General features: G+C 36.9%; 1 protein-coding gene across 2 annotated transcripts in view; it reads right to left on the reverse strand.

The window, feature by feature from the left end:
• Positions 1 to 1,210: 1,210 nt before the first annotated feature.
• Positions 1,211 to 15,556, reverse strand: part of FNIP1 (folliculin interacting protein 1) — a 159,188-nt gene continuing 144,842 nt past the window's right edge. For both annotated transcript variants that reach the window (XM_019027844.4, XM_019027841.4), the window contains 3 exons: positions 11,268 to 11,465; positions 6,577 to 6,692; positions 1,211 to 4,247 (listed from right to left, as the gene is read on the reverse strand). In XM_019027844.4, the coding sequence (XP_018883389.3) occupies positions 4,169 to 4,247; positions 6,577 to 6,692; positions 11,268 to 11,465 (393 nt within the window). In that variant the 3' untranslated portion in view covers positions 1,211 to 4,168. The remainder of the gene's footprint in view (positions 4,248 to 6,576; positions 6,693 to 11,267; positions 11,466 to 15,556) is intronic.

Below are 15,556 nucleotides of genomic sequence, written 5' to 3' on the forward strand. Positions count from 1 at the left end.
TACCAATTTTAAACCTCTAAAATAGCTGACAGCTGTTTCCCAAATACTTGAGACTTCTCTGCTTTGAAACAGTTCACTTACTCTCTTTGGTTAAATGTAAGAGTGATAAAATGTATTATTATATGAAAACAGGTACCTCAAAAAGCCCCTGGTCTAGTCCCGCCCCCAGGACTAACTCTGCCCAGATCAACCTAGCCTGAGCAAGACAGCTTACCAATAAGCCTACTCACTGATGAATCACTGCTACAGAGCAGGCACAAAGCTGATTTCCCTACAATACAGATGAAAACAATAGACTTGCTCAGTCACTTGCAAATCAGTGAACAAAGAGGATTAAAACCCAAATTAATCAGCCAATTTTTTGTAAAGTATAGTAATTTTTATTGAATACAATGTTCTTTTTTATTTGAGATAGAGTTTTGCTCTTGTTGCCCAGGCTGGAGTGCAGTGGCAGGATCTCAGCTCACCGCAACCTCTAGAGGCTGAGGCAGGAGAGAAGCAACTCTCCTGCCTCAGCCACTGGAGTAGCTGGGATTACAGGTGCCTGCCACCACACCCGGCTAATTTTTGTATTTTTAGTAGAGAGGGGGTTTCACCAGGTTTGTCAGGCTGGTCTTGAACTCCTGACCTCAGGTGATCTGCCCACCTCAGCCTCCCAAAGTGCTGGGATTACAGGTGTGAGCCACCGCACCCGGCCTGTATTGAATACAATTTTCTTAACATTATAAACTTCTAGGTTTTTAGATTGTTGGGTTCGGTTTGCTTTCATAAAAGCATTTAAAGAACTTTTCAATTTGTTGCTCGCTGTAAGAAGATACTCTTATATTTTCTGTTACTATGTTTTTATTCATAAGAACATACGTTAAAAATTCTCACAACAATAGGTGGGGGGCCACAAGAGGAAGGCTGGACAGATTATCTGGTAAAAGTAGCAGCCAAAAATTATTTAGCACTTGGAGTATGCCAGTACTGAGCTAAATCCTTAACATTCATTATTTCACTTGATTCTCACAACCACCTCATGAAGTAGATTCTATTAAATTACCAATATGGAAATACCAATGAGGAAAGGTCACATCCTTAGAAGTGTCAAACTTCTAAGTTTGACAGAAGTTATATCAGTCCATAACTTCTGTCATCTGATGTCTGGACAGACATCAGTCCATGTTACGTATACCTTAATATATGAAAGAAAGACCAACACCATCCATCAAGTTGACATGTGTATTTATTGCACAAATATCCCCTAGAACTGGGAGGTTATTATAATACAAGTGTACATTTGAGAAATGTATACAGAACAAGAAACAACTATGTACATATCCAACATCTAAGTAACTTAGAAAAAGCAGAACAATCTCATAAGACATCTACCAGAAGTAGGCATTATGTAAAATCTGTTTTTTTAAGTGATCATCCCCAGAGTATGCCAATTGGAACAAAACAAAATCTGTACTAGTATGTTTTTATTGCACTTAACATTTTCAAACTCAAAATTAAGACATATTAATAAAAGCCAGAAATATTTAAAATCAAACCAATTAGTTTATATACAAGAAAAAATTAGTTTTAATTCTATAATGTAAAAGATCCCTTTTTTATTTCCTGTTTCAATAAACAGGTTTTTTTTTGATATGTAACAATTGTCTGTACCATAACTTGTAAAAATTATTTAGAACAAGCCAAAACTCTTTTCACATTCATCATAATGACCACACTTTAAAGTAGCAGCAGCTCATTCCTTGGGCTTTGCGTAAGGAAAGAATGACTATGATGAAGGTAATAGAAATTATAGAAGGATTAGGAATTACAAAACTCAGGAATGGGAAGCAGTGGGGAGGAAAAAAACAGTAACTCAGGAATCCTATAAGGATTAATGATTCTTTAAGAAACTATAGGTCATTTCCTTCCCAGCAAAGCTCAGCTTTAGGAACAACAATAGCATGAGCCACCCACTTATTGAGGACTAGAATTTCTAAACGGTAATTAAACATTTTAAATAAAGAACAGTTTGATGGTTAAGGAAACACCCAGACATTATCCAAGTGCTATACAGAGCTACAATAAAAAAAAAAAAAAGGTACAAGGCTGGGCACAGTGGCTCACGCCTGTAATCCCAGTACTTTGGGAGGTCGAGGCAGGTGGACCACTTGAGGTCAGGAGTTCAAGACCAGCCTGACCAACACATGGTGAAATCTCATCTCTACTAAAAATAAAAAATTAGCTGGGTGTGGTGGCGCACACTTGTAATCCCAGCTACTTGGGAGGCTGAGGCAGGAGAATCACTTGAACCTGGGAGGCGGAGGTTGCAGTGAGCTGAGATCGCACCATTGCACTCCAGCCTGGGTAACAAGAGTGAAACTCCGTCAAAAAAAAAAAAAAGGTACAATGGCCCGCAAATGTATGAACTTTTTAATATTCTGAATTCTGCCAAAAAGATTGACTCATAGAATTCCAAAATCAGACAACTGGATAATTTTGTTAATGCACAGAATAAGAAAATTAAGCCAAAGAAAATATATCCATAAACACTCCTTGGCAGCAAGTCATCCATGGGAGACTCAGGTAATAACTGGGACTAGGTAAAAGGTCATGGGCCAAACAGATTGCAGACACACCAATTTCAGGTTTACATTCCATTAAAACAACAATTTTTTCTTTGTCTAGTTGGAAGTCTCTTGAATACATACACAGGAAGGCAAAATGTGACCCAATGCTGTAAATTCAAGGTCAAAGACAACTTTCCATTAACTATTGAAAATTTAAACAGCAAGAATGGATGTGTTATATAGTAAATATATTTAATAACTGAATAAACAAGTGGTTTTTTTAATCAATGATGAAATTATGATGAAAATAGTCAATGAAAGCAGAAACCAACTTTACTACTAGCATTAAAAGTCTCTTAGACCAGATAAGCAAAAAATAAACTATAATGTAGTACTCAAGTAAACTGAGGTAGTAGAAAGTATTGAAAACTTTATCCACCCACCTTTCTATTTACATTACTTACAAGAGTTTGGTTCCATATTAGCCTTTCTTACAAGCAACACTCTATAGTATGTACAAAGGCAACAATTGAGAAGTGAAAATCTTTGAAAAAAATACACTTTTGGAAGGGAGGGGCTCTTAGAAAAAAAGAGAATAATTTTAAGAGTTATGAATAGTGTAAATAGAGGATTATTAAGCAGTGAAACAAATATTCAGCTCCTATGGGTTCATGAGGGTTGATACCAAAAGCAAGGGCCTTGGCTACCTGAGCACTTTTAAAGAATATAGTATTGTTTTTGCCGATGCTTTGGTGCAATTTTTAATCCTAATTTTCATTTATGTTAAATTAGTGAATATGTAAATATTAATATTTATAAGAACAGTTCATACTTATAAACAAATGGTATAAAGTAGTATTCTCATTTTGGGAATCTCAGCCTTAAAAAAAAAGGTTGGCTTTACTTATATTTTAGAGTGTGTGAAACAGAAAAGTCACCAATAAGTAATATTTCAGCATTATAGACAATACTAGTTGAAAATATATATTTTTTAAAGGCATGTTTACCAATCTTGTATTTCTATTTCTGCTTTTTAAAAAAAATAGGTACATATGTACACTTGGGTGGATAACATAACACATTTACACTCATTATTCTGAGTTTCTTATAATTAACAGGCTGTTTAAAATACTTACTTTGAGAAAAAACCAGACATTAGCTGTTTTGAATTGCAAAACTAACGAATAATCAAGGTTTTATAGATCTCTGTACCTTAGAAATTAAAAATTAAAAACTAATGAATAACTTTCTGAGCCATTAAATCATGAGACATTGTTGCTATTTATGAGTTGTGACAACACTGCAGTGATCACATGAAACTCTTGATAATATTCATTTTGTAGAAATTTCTACCGTATACTTTGGCTTTTTCAAATGCTTCAAAATTATTGTTGCTTTAATTTCATTTGTTTAAAAATCTACCACCACCCAAAAGTCCAGTCAAAAAGAAAAAGCCATCTGACATACACAGAATATACAATGCTATGCAGAATACCCTGGTGACTGATTCATTCAGATGGAAGTCTAAAAGGGAAAAAGAATCTCCATAAATGCATGTTGTGTCTGCTTCCTTGGTTTCTACTTATTTTCCCACCAATTTCTAACAATTTTTAGGTATATTAAAGGAGTATTTGTGCAACATATGGAGAGTGAGTGCTTGCTACAGCAGCCAGAAGTGGAAGATCACTGGATTCAATCCTGAAATAAAGGGGAAAAAAATGTCAGTTTTGATTTTCTGTACTGAGGACATGAACTCTACAGGCAATGACCACCACCTGTAAGGTCACTATACCTCAACGGTTAAGGAGCTAGGCCACTCTGGCCAAAAGGAAAAATTTTCAGTAAATAAAACACAGAACTACAGATATGAGTAACAACATCATAAACGTAGGAAAGTGTCTCAATGACATGCTGATGGAACATGAACTGGGGCATGGCACAATGACTAACAACTACAATCTAGTGTAATAATAGCTGGGTGAGGTGACTCGTGCCTGTAATCCCAACACTTTGGGAGGCCTAGTTGGGAGGATCGCTTAAGCCCAGGAGTTGAAGACCAACCTAAGCAAGATAATGAGACCCTGTCTCCACAAAAAATTTTTAAAAACTAGCTGGGCATGGTGGTGTGTGCCCATGGTACCAGCTACTCTGGAAGCTGAGCAGAAAGATCTCTTGAGCCCGGGAGGTTGAGGCTGAAGTCAGCTATGTACCAACAGCAGGGCAACAGAGCAAGACCCTGTCTCAAAAAAAAAAAAAAAAACAAAGAATAATAATGTGTACCCAGATTGTTTTGGATTCAAATGTTTCTATAATAAGATGTATTGGAAGTAATGGGAGCTACTTCAAAATACATCCTACCACAAATTTATAGGAAAAGAAAAATGGCCAATCAACATAGAAAATATTAATCAGACTCCCTCATGGTTAGAGAAATGTGAATAAAATCAGATACCATTTTTTAGATAGTAGCCTGGCAAAGATCAAATCTGGTAATAGCCAGTAGTGAGAAGAGTGCCTCTTACTGTTTGTGGGAATTCATTTTGAAACTTTCTGGAGAGTATTCAGTATAATCTGTCAAACTATCTATCAATACAGGCCCTTTAACCAAAAGTTCTATTTCAAGGAATTTATCCTACAAATGTCAGAGACTTATATTCAGTCTGGCACTGGTTTATAGTAGCAAAAAACTAAAAATAATCTAAATTCCAACATATAAGGGAATGCTAGACAGCCATTAGGAAGAATGAGATTATTATGTGCTTATATGAACATTCAAGATATAGTAAAAGGCAAGTTGTACAAGGACACAAGAGTATAACTCAACTTAGATTTTTAAATAATATTCATTTAAAAATTCTACAAAACAATCTGTTAACAGTGTTTGAGTAGGGGTTGGAAGTTGGGGGAAGAAGACAATGACTCACTTTTCATTGTATGCCAAAATGCACTGTGAATTTTGGTTACATTTATGTTACTTTTTAAAACTTGTCTTAAATATTTTTACATAAAGGCATTAAACACAAACCTCACTCCCCAGAAAAACAAGGTTATATCCTGTTACCGATTTTCCAAATACTGGAGAACAATTCTCTCTGTATAACTCAAGTCAAAATCATCAAGTCTGGACCAACAGTGTGGTACTACAGAATATAAATAGGGTCTAAAGTAAAAAAGATATAGAGTCATTCAAATCCCTAATTAGTCCTACCAGTGTGTGACATCTGGCATGTTAACTTCAGAATCATCTGTTTCCAACCTGGATAACACTGCCTACACACTGCAGGATGATAGTAAGAATTAAGAAATAACACTAGTAAAAAATTTTCATGTGGTTTCTGACATACAGTAGGTTCTCAGTGATATTGGTTTCTTTTCCCATCATAAAAGCCAAATTAGATAAAAGTTCTAGCTTGTTTTGCTTTCTTTAATGGCATTTCAAGAAATCATTCATATGAACCCACCTAAAATGGCCAGAGAACACAAGAAAAGTGACCACAGAACATAATGAAATAGGGCTATATTATGCCCCCCCTACCAACTTCCCATTCCTCCTTCAGTAAGCATTTTTGATAACTGTTTTCTGCCAGAGAATAATGCAGAGTAGACAGACATAATATATAGTTAATGGAGGGGAAGGAGTAATATATGGATAACGTATTACCATCTACAGACTTCTGTTACCTCAATCAGCTCATGTGGAAGGCAGGGCAGATACTTGGAATAATGAGTTTGCAACATATTTAATAAATGAGTATGTACTTACGTTTCTGAGACAAAAATTCAGATTTTAATTCATTGTGATTATATTCTCAACCTACTGTATGTAATGGCACAAGGGATAATGCCTTTCAGATTAGTGGATGACAGGGAACCTGCTATTACATGGTACAGGGCAACCTAAATGATAACAGCCTCCAGCTTCTAATAGGAGAAGACACGTAAAAGGAAAAAGGGCAATTCTGAGGAACATTCCTTGCCTGATGACAGAGCAATGAAAGCAAAGCCAAAAAAGAAACCATTAACATACCCCAGAACCACTCCCAGCTCCTTGACATGAACACGCATCTGCCCCCTCAGGTATTCAGACAGCATTTTACTTTTGAAGTATAGCTCCTGCAACCGGTCTTCAAGATGCATTACACACTGCAGTTAGGGAGGAACCAAGAACCAGGTCAGAAAACAGTTTGCAACTCTCAGTCATGGCAAACTCCAAAACATAATGTTTTTGACAATTGTTTGTTTATTTCAATATGAACTAAAATTTGGAGCACATTTTTAAAGTATGTAGTTTTAGCTAAAAAGAGAAGTGAACCTTTTTCTGGCTCATATCAAAGATTAGCTTCCACAGCGTCTTTTTTTTTTTTTTTAACTGTGCAAAAATACACATACAATTTGCCCTTTTAACCATTTTTTGTTTGTTTTTTGTTTTTGAGATGGAGTCTTGCTCTGTTAACCAGGCTGGAGTGCAAAGCGCGACCACAGCTCACTGCAACCTCCGCCTCCCGGGTTCAAGCAATTCTCCTGCCTCAGTCTCCTGAGTAGCTGGGGCTACAGCCATGGGCACCACACCTGGCTAATTTCTTTTCTATTTTTAATAGAGATGGGGTTTCACCACAATGGCCAGGCTGGTCTCAAACTCCTGACCTCAGGTGATCCACCCACCTCAGCCTCCAAAGTTCTGGGATTACAAGTGTGAGCCACCATGTCCAGCCCTTTTTAACCATTTTTAAATATACTTCAGTGGCATGAAGTACATTCAAAATGTTGTGCAACCACCACTACTATCCATTTCCAAAACTTTTTTCACTATGTTTTTATTTCAAATTTGATAAATATAAAATTTTTATAAATTAATACTTTTCAAATGTATTTACATAGGAAAGGATGTATTCTCCTGTGGAGAATAAAAAACAGTTTGCCAAAGTTCACAAAGAATGCTATGTGGTTCCCCAATTTCTAAGCTGAAAGACTGAAAATTAAAACACATCTGGGCATGGTGGCTCATACTTGTAATCGCAACATTCTGGGAGGTGGAGGCAGGAGGATCATCTGAGGCCAGGAGTTCGAGATCAGCCTGGGCAACACAGTGAGACTCTGTCTAAAAAAAAAAGAATTAGCCGAGCATGGTGGCACGTGCCTGTAGTCTTAGCTACTTGAGCCCTGGGGTTTTGAGGGTGCACTAAGCCATGATTACTACTGCAATTCAGCCTGGGTGACAAAAGTTACAAAAAAAAAAAAAAAACCTGAAACACATACATTTTGTTTAATGTCAATTAACTTGCTCAATTTACTAAAATAGGTGATTTATCATGTGAATTGATGCTAAACATGTTTGAGGAAAAAACAGAAATTTCAGGTGCTAAACATTAAATTCTTACAGAGTGTTCCTTTCCAATGAAAATCAGTTATTAAAAGCTCCTAATAAAAATCTACTTTATTATTGTAAAACACAACCAAATGGTTGTGGTTTTATAGTGTATGTTTTTTCACAATGCTTTAGGCTGATAATGCCATAAGAAAATTTTAACTGCAGAATATATGTAGATATAAAATATGTAATATAATTTACTATATTAACCACTTTACAGTATATAATTCTATAGTCCTAAGAGCGTTCAATGTTGTGCAACCATCACCACCATCCATTTCCAGAACATTTTATCATCTCAAAAACTCTGTACTCATCATCTCAAACAAAAACTCGGTACTCACTAAACAATAACTCCTTATTCTCTTCTTACCCGCAGCCCCTGGTAACCACTATTTTAGATTCAGTCTCTATGAATCTGCCTATTTGTGGTACCTCATATAAGTGGAATCATACAATATTTGTCCTTTTGTGTCTAGTTTATTTCACTTAGCATAATGCTTATGAGGTTCATCCATGTTGTAGCATGTATTAGAATTTCAGTCCTTTTCATGGCTGAATAAATATTGCATTGTATATATTATACCACATTGTGTTTATCCATTCATTTGCTGATGGATGCTTGGGTTATTTCTAATGTTTGGCGATTGAGAATAATGTTTCTATGAACAAGAGTATACTGCCTGAATCCCTGCTTTTAATTGTTTTGAGTATAAACACAGAAGTGGAATTAATAGATCATATGGTAATATACAATGTTAAACTTTTTGAGGAACAGCCAAACTTTTCCACAGCTCCAGCACCATTTTACATTACCATCAACAATGCATGAGGGTTCCAAGGTCACCACATCTTGGTCAATACTTACTATTTTTTGTGGATTCTTTTTATCATAGTCATCCTTACAGGTATTGAATGGCAGCTCACTGTGGTTTTATTAGCATTTCCCTAATGACTAATGATGTTGAGCATATCTTCATGTGCTTATTGGCCATTTGTATATTTTCTTTGGCAAAATGTCTATTCAAGTCCTTTGCCATTTTTTAATTCGATTTTTTTTTCCTGTTGAGTTGTAGGAGTTATTTATATATTCCGAGTGTCAATCCCTTTTGAGATATATGATTTGCAAATATTTTCTATTTTATAGGTTGTCTTTTCACTCTGTTGATAGCTAATAAACAAAAGTTTTTAATTTGATGAAATCCAATTTATCTATTTTTTTACTTTTGTTACCTATGCTTTTGGTTTCAAATTCAAGAAGTCACTGTCATATCCAATGTCACAAAGATTATCCCCTAGGTTTTCTTGTAAGTTTTATAGTTTTAGCTCTTAAATCTTTGATCCATTTGGAGTTCATTTCTGTACGTGGCATAATTCTTTTGTATGTGGCTATCCAGTTTTCCCAGCATCTTTTGTTGAAAAGACTCCTTTCCCTGTTGAATGGTCTTGGCACTTTTGTTGAAAATCAATTAAACTTATATGTGACGGTTAACTTTTAGGATCTCCATTCTATTCCATTGGTCTATATACCTGTCCTTATGCTAGTAGCACAATGTTTTGATTACTGTAGCTTTGTAATAAGTTTTGAAATCAAGAAATGTGAAATCTACCAACACTGTTGTTTTTCAAGATTGTTTTATCTCTTTGGGGTCTCTCGAGATTCTTAATGTATTTTAAGATGGGTTTTTCTATTTCTGCAAAAAATATCAATTGGATTTTGATAGGGATTACATTCAATCTGTAGATAACTTTGAGTAGTAATGATATCCTAATAATATTAAGTCTTTCAATCCATGAGCATGGGAAGTGCTTTCATTTATATATGTCCTTAATTTCTATCAATAATGTTTTATACCTTACAGTGTACAAGGGAGTCTTTTGTCTCCCTAAATTTGTTCCTAAGTAATTTATTCTTTTTGGTGCTATTGTAAGTGGAATTGTTTTCTTAATTTTCTTTTCAGAGTGTTCATTGTTCAAATAAGTATACAGAAATGCAACTTATTTTTATGGGTTTTGCATTATGCAAATCTGCTTAATTTGCTTATTAGCTCTACCAGTTTTCTGTGGAATCTTTATGTTTTCTATGTACGAGAAGATCATGTCATCTGCAAACAGAGATAATTTTATTTCCTCTTTTCCAATCTTGAAGTCTTTTGTATTTTTCTTGCCTGATTGCTCTGGCTAAAACTCTCAGTAGCATGTTGAACAGAAGTAGGGACAGTGGGTATCATTGTCTTTTTCCTAATCTTAGGGAAATACTTTCAGTCTTCCACCACTTAGTGTGATGTTGGCTATGGGTTTGTCATAGATATCCTTTATCACCTTGAACTACAGAGCTTTTTAACTATGGTATGTTACAGTTTTCCTAATAAGTGAAAGAAAGAACCTTGAAAGTTGGAAATGGGATCTTTAGAAAGAGGTTACCAGTATTATAAAGAGATCAATAAAAGTCCTGACATGACAATGAGGATCCAGAATGTACTGGCATTCTACACAAAGCTGGGAGATGTTGCATGACTACACTACACATGATCAAAAATTCTGGCTGCTGAAATCAGAACATACAGACATGTACACAACCCCTTCTGTCTTAGCTTGGGCTGCCATAACAAAGTATCATAGACTGGATGGATTAAAAAAAAAAACACAGATATATAGCTGGGAATGGTGGCTCATGCCTGTAATCTCAGCACTTTGGGAGGCTGGGGCAGGAGGAACACTTGAGCCCAGAAGTCTGAGACCAGCCTGGGCAATGGGGCAAAATGCCATCTCTACTAAAAAAATACAAAATATTAGTCAGGCGTGGTAGCACGTGCCTGTAGTTCCTGCTACTCAGCAGGCTAAGGCAGGAGGATCACCTGAGCCCAAGAAGTTGAGGCTGCAGTGAGCCAAGATTGCACCACTGTGCTCCAGCCCAGGTCATGGGATTAAGACACTGTCTCAAACAAACAAAAAACCCCAGATATTTATTTTCTCACAGTTCTGGAAGCTACAAATCCAAGACCAAGGTGCAAGCATGGTTGGGTTCTGGTAAGGGCTCTCTTCCTGCTGGCAGACAGCTGTTTTCTCACTGTGTCCTCACATGGTGGAGACAGAACAATCTTTCTCTTCCTCATCTTCTTAGGCCACTAATACCATGAGAGCACCCCACCCTCAAGATCTAATCTTACCTTAGATACCTCCCAAAGATCCTATCTCCAAATACTGTCACACTGGGAATTAGGGCTTCAATATATGAGTTTGGGTAATGACACAAACATTCAGTCCCTAACAGCTTTTTTTCAGAAAAAACAATGATGAAAGCTTTAAGCAATGCTTAAAGTAATGCAAGCAGTGTTACACATACTTACAAAATTTGGAGACAAGTTATGCTTATAAAGCTGAAGTGTGGAATGAAGCAGATTGGAAACAAGACTGGAAACCAATACTTCCTTTCCCAATTTATTATCTGTCACTCGTCTCTGGCTACTGGCCACTTGAACAGTCCATTTATCCATGTCAGCTATAATACAGACAGCTTCTGCTATTGGTTCATCCAAAACTGGATGCTGGAAATAAAAGAATAATTCATCTTATGTTTAGCAAATGAAGTTTCCAAAGATAATGGTAATTCAGCAATGAAGGTTTACTAAACAAAAACAGAAAAAAAATTAAACTTCAATATTTCAATATCTCCTTGACCAAGGAGAATAATTAACTCATTAACAAACACCCTGAGACATATTATAGATATCATCGCAGATTGAGACTTTGTATTCATTACAAGGACTTTGTATTATTTAGTCCAGAACTTAACTTTCAACAGTCTTTTGATCATTCATTAATTTGACAAATGTATTAAGTGTCAACTATGTGCCAGGCAATTGAAAGAAAATGTTTTTTTACCCTGAAAGAGACAAACATTTTATTTTATTTTATTTTCAGACAGAGTCTTGCTCTGTAGCCAGGCTGGAGTGCAGTGGTGCAATCTCAGCTCACTGCAACCTCCGCCTCCCAGGTTCAAGCCATTCCCCTGCCTCAGCCTCCCAAGTAGCTGGGACTACAGGCACATGCCACCACGCCTGACTAATTTTTTGTATTTTAGTAGAGATGGGGTTTCACCATGGTCTCGATCTCCTAACCTTGTGATCCACCCACCTCGGCCTCCCAAAGTGTTGGGATTACAGGCGTGAGACACTGCACCTGGCCTGAGACAAACATTTTAAAAACAGAACAGGACAGGACAGGACAGATGACATGGCTCACATCTATATAATCCCAGCACACTGGGAGGCTGAGGTGGGAGGACTGCTTAAGGCCAAGAGCTTGAGACTAGCCTGAGCAACATAGCCAGACCTCGTCTCTACAAAAAAATCTAAAACATCAGCCAGGAATGGTGGCATGCACCTGTGATCCCAGCTACTTAGGAGGCTGAGGTGGGATGATTGCTTGAACCCAAGAATTCAAGATTTCAGTGATCTAAAACTGTGCCACAGCCCTCCAGTGTGGGTCAAAGAGTAAGACCCTGTCTTAAAAAAAACACAAAAAGCAACAACAACAAAGAAACAAGACTTATTACACAAATAAGTCAATGGTAAGATTCTGTGCTAACTATCCCAATATGTCAGGCATTAATATCCCTCAGCACCAGAGAAGGTATTCCTTGATGTCATGAAGTGCTTTGCTGCCTACATGAATTAGATTTTTCTGTTTGACTAAGACATCTGTCCAGAGTATGAATACAGCAGTTAAAAATGGGACACATCAAAATATACTAACAGGGTTCTCCAAGATACATTGTTAAGTGAAAAAAAAGAATTCAGGCTGGGCGTGGTAGCTCACGCCTATAATGCAGGCACTTTGGGAGGCCAAGGTGGACCGATCACCTAAGGTCAGGAGTTTGAGACCAACCTGGCCAATATGGTGAAACCCCAACTCTACTAAAAATACAAAAAATTAGCCGGGCATGGTGGCAGATGCCTGTAATCCCAGCTACTTGGGAGGCTGAGGCAGGAGAATGGCTTGAACCCGGGAGGCAGAGGTTGCAGTGAGCTGAGATCGTGCCATTGCACTCTAGCCTGGGCAACAAGAGCGAAATTCCGTCTCAAAAAAAAAAGTCACCATACATACAGTTATGTTTCTAAAAATTCAGATCTACATCTAAATGAAAGTGTATAGAAGAAAGAAAGAAAATACTCAAATCAAGTATGAAGTATTGAAGATCTCTGTGAAGCAAGAATGTTAAGAGTATGAAGGACTTCTACTTTTTACTCTGTATATCTTTATACTGTTTGAATTTTTAAATTTTTATTTATTTTTTTTGAGACAGTCTCACTCTGTTGCCAGCCTAGGCTGGAGTACAGTGGCGTGATCTCAGCTCACTGCAACCTCCACCTCCCGGGTTCAAGTGATTCTCCTGCCTCAGCCTCCTGAGTAGCTGGGATTACAGGTGTATGCCACCACGCCCGGCTAATTTTTGTACTTTTAGTAGAGACAGGGTTTCACCATGTAGGTCAGGCTGGTCTCGAACTCCTGACCTCGCAATCCACCTACCTTGGCCTCCCAAAGTGCTGGGATTATAGGCGTGAGCCACTGCACCCAGCCCTTATTGTTTGAATTTTTATCACAAGCATTTACTCTCATTGTTAAAAATGTTAAGACAGTGAAAAATAATATTTTGACTCATATATACATAGTCATGAAAGAGCCACAAGGCATATGGCTATGTCCTTACCTTCCCCCGGTTTACAAACAAAGACCAAAAATGACAATTAAGTACAGAGCATGTCTGCCAGAAACAGATAGTGACCCTACCTTTAATATTTTTCTGTATTTGGAAAGGTAAGGATTTTTTTTTACTACTGGCCAAATGGAATAGCAGCAACAAGACTGAGATTAAAACTATAATATGAAATACTGAGACCAATGGCTTTTCCTCTCTAACTTTTAATGTTACTAAAATTAGGATAAGGTACCACAATAAGGACAAAAGTTTACTCCTGGATAAGCCCAGGTTTGGCATCCTCAAATGATATTCCTTTGCCTAGTTAATGAACAACTACTCTGAATAAAGCTCTTTCCTGGAAACTAAAGAAACAAAGACAACAGAACTCATAGACTTGTGAGGGAGATCAAAATAAATACATCTAGCTTCAAAAAAATGTGTTACTGATGAAGCAGAAACCAAGTGCTGGGAAGTAGAGGAGGGCAATCGTGGGATCTGTGTGATAGGGAGTTTCACAGTGAAAGGGACATAGGACTATGACATTGAAGTGTACAGATAGGACTACTGGTGAAAAAAATGGGAGAAGAACATGGATAATTCGGTAAGAGTAAGAATCAGAAATAGAAGTAGATGCAAATGGCTACATTTGTGAGAAATGATATTGAGAAATAAGAAGAGAATGGCAAAGGAAAAGTCCAAAAATATACCCTGGGAAGATTTTCCATGGAGCCCCAAATTTATATTTGTTTTTTATAAAACAGTATTCAAATATTTATTCATCTCTTGCCAGGGATAAATCAATTTGTTATTCATCACTTAATTATGGAAATATAATTTTGGCAAAGATATATACATCTGTGATATTGTGAAATATATTCAGCTGACCAACAACATGGGTTTGAACTGCAGGTCCACTTAGATGCCAATTTTTTCCAATATAATATATGGGTAAAGTTTTTGGAAATTTGCAACAATTTGAAAAACTTAGACAAAACCATGTAGCCTAGAAATACGGAAAATAAGAAAAGTTAGGCATGTCATGAATACATAAAATATATGTGGATGCATGCCACAGTAGTGTGCATTTGTAATCCCAGCTACTGGGGAGGCAGAGGCGAGAGGATCAATTGAGCCCAGTAGTTCGAGAGACTAACCTGAGCAACATAGTAAGACCCATCTCAAAACAAACAAACAAACAAAAAAAGTAGGTAGTATATTTTATCATTTACTACTGTAAAATACAAATCTACTATAAGAAGTTAAAATTTATAAAAACTTACACACTTACAAGGCATACAAGGTGACATTCACAGCCCAGAGAAATGTTAATAAATGTATAGTATTAAATCATAACTGCATAAAACTAGCTGTAGTACCTACTGCACTACTGTAATAGTTTTGTAGCTACTTCCTGTTGCTATTGCCCAGAGCTCAAGTGTTGCAAGTATGTACTTTAAACACCCTGCCAACTTAATCATCTCTGCAGGAGCAGTTCCGCTCTCCAATAAATAGCATATCTCAGTTAAAAACTAATCTCTTTTCGAGGCCATCCTGGCTAACACAGTGAAACCTCGTCTCTACTAAAAATACAAAAAAAAAAAAAAAAATTAGCTAGGCATGGTGGCAGGCGCCTGTAGTCCCAGCTACTCGGGAGGCTGAGGCAGGAGAATGGTGTGAACCCGGGAGGTGGAGCTTGCAGTGAACCAAGATTGCGTCACTGCACTCCAGCCTGGGCAACAGAGCAAGACTCCATCTCAAAAAACAAAAAAACAAAACAAAACAAAAAAAAACTAATCTCTTTTGGGAGGCTAAGGCAGGAGGATTACTTAAGCCCAGGTGTTTGAGGCTGCAGTGAGCTATGACTGCACCATTGCACTCCAGTCTGGGTGACAGAGTGAGACTCTGTCTCTAATAAAACAAAAAGCCAAAAAGATA

The sequence above is a fragment of the Gorilla gorilla genome, chromosome 4 (genome assembly GCF_029281585.2).
Source record: "Gorilla gorilla gorilla isolate KB3781 chromosome 4, NHGRI_mGorGor1-v2.1_pri, whole genome shotgun sequence".
NCBI lineage: Eukaryota > Metazoa > Chordata > Mammalia > Primates > Hominidae > Gorilla > Gorilla gorilla.